Source organism: Topomyia yanbarensis, chromosome 2 (genome assembly GCF_030247195.1).
Source record: "Topomyia yanbarensis strain Yona2022 chromosome 2, ASM3024719v1, whole genome shotgun sequence".
In the NCBI taxonomy this organism is placed as follows: domain Eukaryota; kingdom Metazoa; phylum Arthropoda; class Insecta; order Diptera; family Culicidae; genus Topomyia; species Topomyia yanbarensis.
Genome location: NC_080671.1, coordinates 32921533 through 32929623, shown reverse-complemented (window position 1 = coordinate 32929623; position 8091 = coordinate 32921533). Strand labels below are relative to the sequence as shown.

Genomic DNA, 8091 nt, shown 5'->3' with positions numbered 1-8091 from the left:
CTAATCACGATGTTGAGATATAGAATTATTTTAACATGTGTTGAATATTTGCATTAGCACTAGCGCCGCCTGGTGGGGTAATTGCGAATTATACTTTCTACCATCCAAAAGCTCTGGACTTCTTTTATAAATTCCCCGAAGACACAACATTTCAAAATAATCAGGGTCTTGATATATTTGACATTGAATCCATTTGATGATAGTCGAATTTACGACGAGAATTTCGATTTTATTTACTCTTTTTTCATAGCACCCCTGACGGCATAGTTCTCAACTAATTGGATACCCAATTACACTAAGTTGTAGGCCCAAGTGAGTACAACAACTTTGCAAAAGAAAGTATGGCGCTACATGTTGACACGGACGAAATAATCGGCCACAGCCCCAATTAGTCGAAATCCCATAAGCTATGGGTATCCTACAACGCGTATTCCTTTTTCACGCCCCCTGTTAATCGCGTAGTAGGAGACCCGACTGTAGTTTATTTATTTATATCAATTAAGTTCGCCAGCGTGAATAATCATTGTACCTTTGTTTGCAAGTCGATGGGTAGAAAAAAAGTCATGGTACAATGCTGGTGTCAAAAATTTATAGCAACGTTGGAATAAAAAGTTTCTCTTGTGTTCAATATGAGAATACTAGCTAATACCCATCGCGCGTTGCTGCGATTTTCAACGAAATAGGAGGACACAATTCGTTCCGAAGCGCCATCTGGCGGGCAGATAATCCCAAACCAATAGCACACAAACACGCTCCAAAACGAATGCCTACTACGTATAAATTTTGACAGCAATCGGTTAAGCCGTTTGGGAGTCCATAAATCTCTTTTTTTTATTTTCATTTTCTGACTACGTTTATGTTATTCAGCAATTGGGTCATTAAATGAGAAAAAAAAAATCTTTTTTTATTACATACAAGGATAAAGATGATTTTCGTGATTACAACAATGTTTTTTTCCAACTCAGGAAACGTAAAAATAAAATTTAAATTTAATATAAAGAAATATGTTGACAGTCTTGATTTGACACTATCAGAAGCATTTGACATATCGAATTTCACGACAAATGATACCCTGTCAGAAAAAATGAATACATGTTTTCCCGGTTTTCCCGCAGTGTTATTTTGATTTGACATAAACACCATGCAATGCATATAGTTTTTTTCATTTTAGGTGTTGTCTTGATAGGCCAGACGTAAACAACCGCAGTTTTCCTATGTATGGTTGTCTATGTTTACATAAGATTTATTTTAAAAAAACAAAAAAAAGGTTACACGTTGAGTATGATGTACTACTCCCAAGTATCATACATTTGGTTCAATATGTAATTTCAGCAGGCTCACGGGAAACTCACGGGCGCTCAACTAAGCTAAGCTAAGCAAACTCAAATTCTTCAGAAAACACTGTTTAATTAAAGCACACATTTTTTTTGCGAATGAAAATGATTTTAGAAATCGACTCAGTAAGCCTACTGCGAATTTAAAAACTTTAAAAAAATTTCAATAACTTCCACGGAGGATTTTAGATCGATTTGTAGTTTCTTTCATATTAAAAGTCTTCAAACAAAAAAACTTTAAAATAATAGGTTGTTCTGGAATACCAGATCGATTTTTTTACTGTTGTTTGCAAATGAAAGATAAAAGCCCATTCTTTCATATCCTAAAGTTTTAGAGATGCCGAATTTGTTTGAATAAAGTTGTTCTACCAAACACGCTGTGGTACACCACGTTGAGGTGCCTCCTGATATTCACTGTAACTTGTTCAATTTTCAACATTGGGCAATGCAAATGTAGGAAAATGTTGTACGAATGTTGCATTATTGTAAGGAATTTTTTGAATAGATTAACACTCTCTGAATCACATAAAAAATTATAATGATGTTTTTTTTGTTGTCTTGCCCCTCCCGTAACCCTTTCAAGCCATATTTTTTTCTAGCGCATGAAGAGTAAATCTATTTTTCCGTATGACTGCAAAGATCAACACGAAAAACCTATTTTGATAAAGATATGAGCTTCTCTTTCGGTGCCAGAAGCTGCTCAATTTTTACCTTCCGACGCAATCCTCTCCTAGAATATATTCAAGCCCAATTACATGAAAAAGATAGCCAAAGACAACCTAAATTGGTAAGTTTTATCGGTTTTCAATAATATTGTAAGAGAACGAAGATATATCAAAATTTCATTTTACGCCGTTTACTGAAAATATCCCTGGCAGAACTGTGGTGGCGGAATCCCATCAGATTAATTACAATAACTTCAGCTCTACGAATACTACTTATAACTGCTAGTGCTCAAATAAAAGGCATCAGCTCAAATTGTTTGCCTTACCTGCCCTACAGTTATTTTAAAACTTCGTTTTTTATAAACAACTAGCTAATACCCATCGCGCGTTGCTGCGATTTTCAACAAAATAGGAGGAAACCACAATTTGTTCCAAAGCGCCATCTGGCGGGCAGATAATCTCCAACTAATAGCACACAAACCCGCCCCATAACAAATACCTACTGTGTATAAATTTTTACGGAAATCGGTTAAGCCGTTTGGGAGGCTATAAATCATATACATACAAACATTGACTTTTATATATATATATATATATATATATTAATATATATATATATATTAATATATATATATATATATTAATATATATATATATATATATATATATATATATATATATATATATATATATATATATATATATATATATATATATATATATATATATATATATATATATATATATATATATATATATATATATATATATATATATATATATATATATATATATATATATATATATATATATATATATATATATATATATATATATATATATATATATATATATATATATATATATATATATATAGATATAGATAGATGGATAGATAGATAGATAGATGACATGGGAAATATCTAGCCAGACTTCAATTGGCTGCATTCATAGTTATAATTGATTCGAAATAATGCACATTTTATTTTTAGTAGACTTTTGAAACAAATATACGATTGTAACTAAATAAACTACATCGTGGAAAAAAATATCTAAAATTTGATTATTTTATTACGAGTATAAAATGGAAACACGAGTAATGACAATTGTTTTTACAAAATAAAACATTCAATAACATTTTACCTGTCTAGGCGCATTTTTAATAATAATTCGTTGCTAAAATGGTAACTAAATCAGCAGCCGTGCTGAATATTGACGTAACGTAATGAAAACAAATTGTATGATTTACAATAAAAAGTCCATTTGTACCCGTTCGATTCTAGATTGGATTGAGTCTTTTTTTGGTTCGTTTTTGGCTAAAATTGCTATCCCAACCCTACTTCTCAGTCTTGGTCGCAAACCCGCACTCGTTGTACTTGCGAATGTGATCCACGCATTTGTCCACGCACGGGTACCAATCCTTGCCCGAGTAGTCAATCTCCGGCAGCTCCCCGCCGTAGTTCTTCGGCAACACTTCTGGGCTGAGATACTGGTGGAATTGTTTCATGTTATTTCCGTGGAAGAACATCTGCGAGAGAGAGAGAGAGAGAGGCAGAAAAAAAGTCGGTTAAGATTAGATTAGTGCAGGATCAGTGAACTTAATGGGTGATTGATAGAAAAATAACATAGCATAAGTAGGCATAGTTTCTGGTTGCCCCCAAGTGTGCAGTGTGTAGAACTTTTACGACGTCGGACGCCTGATTAAATGGCGTCAATGTTTCTGATACTCGTTCGCGTTACACATGTCAATCAATCGTAGTAGGTCACCTCGATCGTGAACAAATGCGCGTTGGGAAATGGCGCTCGATCTGATTGCAGTTTATTTTTAGGTGTTAAGGGACCGGAAAACACTATAAATTGCATGTTTCTCAGCGGAAGGATTCATTTAACGGAAGAGTTTCATTGTGATTGTTGCATTCCAGTAATAATAATATCGGAAAACGCATAAATTCTTGAAAGCCACTCAGATGTAGAATAAATAAAGTAATAGGAAGAGATGGTATAAAATATTGAAAACCTCTCCAGTGGAATGTTTTTTAACTTTTCATTTTCAAGGTCACGTCGAATAAATTTGATCAAATTTTCTGTCCAGAAATACATTACACATTCTTTTTCTAGTAGAACGATTTTGAATTTTTCCGCACTAAGGCTGCGGTGGTCGTATCGTAATTCCGTAACCTTAAGGTCATTCCCCTCTTCGGGTTAGAAAAATCTCTTATGAAAAATTGCTAACCCGGAGTCGGTACTCGAACCCAGGTGCGCTGCGTACAAGGCAATCGATTTACCAACTACGCTACGCCCACCCCCTGACAATTTTCTTCTTTGACAGGAGATCGTAATTCCTTACAAGGAGAATTCAGTTGCAGTACAGTACGTGCTGATGATGAAATTACAAGGAGAATTCTGGCAATAAGACTTATGCAGTAATAAGAGCCACTCTTTGTCTCTTTCGCTTTCGATAAATATGGCGGTGTTCAAAAAATTTCTATTCATATTTCTTTACAAATTAAAAGAAATAAAAGCGACCAAAATGTTAACTTAAGAATAAGAACACAGAAACAGTTTCTCTGTTTACTATTCTAAATAAAACGTATTCAAATCCAATTTCGATATGAAAGGGAGACTAATGAGAACAGATTTTTTTATTTATTTATTTAAAAATATTTCGACTACACCGTGACTACTAAACTAAGAGATTTATTAATACTTTGATTACTACAGTAATAACGAAGAAATAGGTCCGATAACTTTTTGGTTTCAAATTGTCACACTAGCTCTTGAGTCTGAATTTAATCATTGTACAAATAACTCTATCTAATTCAAAAGTGAATCGAAATAGGGTAATGAGTCTACTTTTACCCTATTTCTATAATCACTTTATCCATTTGAAGCCATTTGGTTACAGCAGTGTCTGTCAGCTTTGTTCAACTAATCAACTCAAATACGCGGGGGGAAATTTGGACACTCTATTCGAGTTTTGATTGCGCTCAAACACTAGTATCTCACCATTTTCAAGCGTTTGTTGTTTTGATACTGGTTCTTTGAAACGAAGAAAAGAAATTGATACCAAGTTATAGTCATTCCATCGATTATAGATCTGTATAACTTTGTAAATCGAATCTATTTGAAATATTTCTGCAACTCAGGATCGCTGACCAGACCGAAAGTGTTCCAGTCGTTGATGTGCTGGATGTGCCGGAACACACACGGATACCAATCGCGGCCACCGTAGTCCATCATCGGCAGAGTACCCCCATAGTTGCCGGGCAGCCGGTCCGGATCGATAAAACGGTGAATCTTACTCATATCGTTGCCGTGGAAGAAGATCTACGGTGAGTTGGAAGAGAGCGGGAAGATCGGTACGGATTTTAAAGTATGAGTTATTTTGCAGATAACTTATACTTGCCAAAGAGGGAATTTAGAATTTTGGTTGGTTTTTCCAAATTGAGATTTCGAAAAATGAATTTGTGAGGACTCCTATAGAATCATACGATAGTTATTTTACAGTTAGTCGGTAATTTCATTTTCAATGTAACACAAGTTTACAAATGCGACCAGTTTTAGAAAATTTTGAAAACTTATAATTATTCGTAAAAACGTAATTCCATTATCTCGACGTTTTCTCATCTCGAAGTTCTACCCTTCGTTAAATAATATAAAGAAGGCCTAACAGAACGAAACTATTGGTATATAATCAATTATTACTATAATTTTAAAGGGCCTATAGGGACTAATTAAAAAATAGTACAATGCAAACAGTCAGTAGGATAGTAACACTAGCCCTGCAATCAGCACTGTCTTTACGCAAGGGCACACTGGGCCCGACCAGGGGATTTTAAGGGCCCCGTGATGAGGATAGGCAACAAACCATGAACACTTAACAGAATGCCCACATCAAGATCTGTTTCGAAATATATTTTTCTGGATTTTTTTTTGTATTATTACACCAATCAAAAACAGACCATTCTTGAGCAGCTGATTTCAGTTTTGGTTAAACCGGATTAATACCAAGCGTAAAGATAAATTATGAGTCGCGGCAACAGACACTCCAGAATCGTTATTTCTTTTCTTGCAACAAGAAACGCGCGGCTCGAAAATTCATCAACCTGATCTTAAATCATCAGAAGGAGATTCGCAAACACAATATTGATTTGTTTGAAAGCCTTCTGATAGCAAAGGAGAATGTTTATTGAAAAACAAAATGAAAGTTTTCTGAAGCCACATTGTGTTCAGTTTCATCACATCAGGAACGTGCTACTGCTCACGATCAATATGTTTTTAATAGCACTTTTGTGGGCCACGTAGTTTAAAAATATAGGTAATTTTTGTGTGAAATACATTCATTTAAAGACATCTTCGTGTTTCTAGGATTATTATATATTATTTAGATATTTTTTGTTTTAGAACTCAACTGCCGCTATACGCATAACCGCCCCATGTGGTATGGGATTCCCTATACATGGAACAATTATGCGTAGAGCGGTAGTAAAGGTTGTTAATGAAATTATTGGACTTTGTAGAGACGGTGGAAATTGAATCGTTATCCAAATTAAGAAAAGGATCCAATTTGTGATAAGCAATATTAAAAAAAAACAATTTTGAATAGCGCTCACAAAATATTACACAGCAGTATCTGTAGCTGCTCTCCCATAATTTTTCTACTTTCATTACATTTTCTTTTTACTTTCTGCAACATCTGATTCTTTGAGTTATTGGTTCGAAATTGACCAAAATCTTTTAATTTATTGATGTAGTTTGGCGTATTGCAGTCTTTGGGAACAATTTTTTTTCCTGATGTTTCTATGGAATTGATTTTGCATAACGGCACAATGTCAAATCAAGCCAAAACACCAAAGATCCCTAGTCTTGTCTAGAAGAAGTAGTAGACGTTTTTTTGAAGTCACCCTTTGTGGTATAAACAAGGGTAGGTGTATAATCTCGTTTTTTCGGTTCCGACAGCATGAAGTAACAAGTTCCTTTACGCTTGTCCGGACATGCCGTAGACTCAGGTGAGTCGCATTTCTAATGCCAAAAGATCTTGACTCCTACGGTAGCAGACAAAAAGTTAAGTCGCCGGTGAACTCTAAGCTTGCATATATGATCCTTCCACGCTTTTATAATCTTTTTCCCTTCAACTCCTTGCTCTCCCTTCAGTACTATGGCTCTTAATATTGAAAAATATACTTCACCTTCCAGTCCCTTGCTAATTAAATGCCGTAACAACTATTGTATTATCTCGGTTGTGACATAAACTGGTCAATTTCAAATCATTGCTTGTATTTTTCGGCGATATTACATTTTTCTCTGACGGAACCTATCAGACACACTCCAAACGGTGGCCGTTACTGCCCCGAGTCGTTTCAAAAATGGAGATGGAATAATTTCATATTCTTGCGACGTGCGAGTTGAATTTTTTGGTAATGTTAATTTATAGAAAGCAATCTCACCAAATTTACCAAACTTCACGCAGATATTTTACCAAATTAACAGAAATTAACAACTCGATAAATTGTAATTCAACAAAATTTGATTATTCTGCGTCGTTCGGAGCAGAACTTGTTATGCATTGTTTTCGTGGAAAGCCTTAAGAGTGAGAAATCCAAAAAAATCTGATGATAGTATGAAACAACAAAAATCAAAATGGATATAATAAATTTTTTTTTTAAAAAGTGTTACACTTCAGCGATAGACTTCTAAACTAGTAATATTCGTCCATCTATCTATAAAGAGTGGCGTCTATTGACATATAATTGCATATATAACGTAGAAGATGCAATATTTACGCAGTTTTACATAATCGCACGCATAGTTTACGAAAACAGCCTTAAACGCACAATGAAGTACGAAGAATTCTTTTCTGGTTTGGATATGGGAGTCCGAATGGTAAATTTACGATAAATCTTCCCTGCTCCACTATTCTTTCTTCTTTGCCAAGAAACTCTTCATCCTCAAACAACTCAATGTAACTAAGGAGGTCAAATGACTATTGTGAATTTTGTCAGTGTAGGGGAACGTGGGGAGACTTGACCAGGTTTTCAGCTAAAACTGCATTAATCTCTAAAAAAGCCTTCAATCCCTCAAAAGTCATTGAG

At 34.6% G+C, this 8091-nt stretch overlaps 1 protein-coding gene across 1 annotated transcript in view; it reads right to left on the bottom strand.

Annotated features, from left to right (window-relative positions):
• Nucleotides 1-3131: 3131 nt before the first annotated feature.
• The window catches only part of LOC131682332 (clavesin-1-like), a 41108-nt gene continuing 36148 nt past the window's right edge, over nt 3132-8091 (bottom strand). The window contains exon 3 of the mRNA XM_058963722.1: nt 3132-3527. Within this exon, the coding sequence (XP_058819705.1) occupies nt 3336-3527 (192 nt within the window). The 3' untranslated portion in view covers nt 3132-3335. The remainder of the gene's footprint in view (nt 3528-8091) is intronic.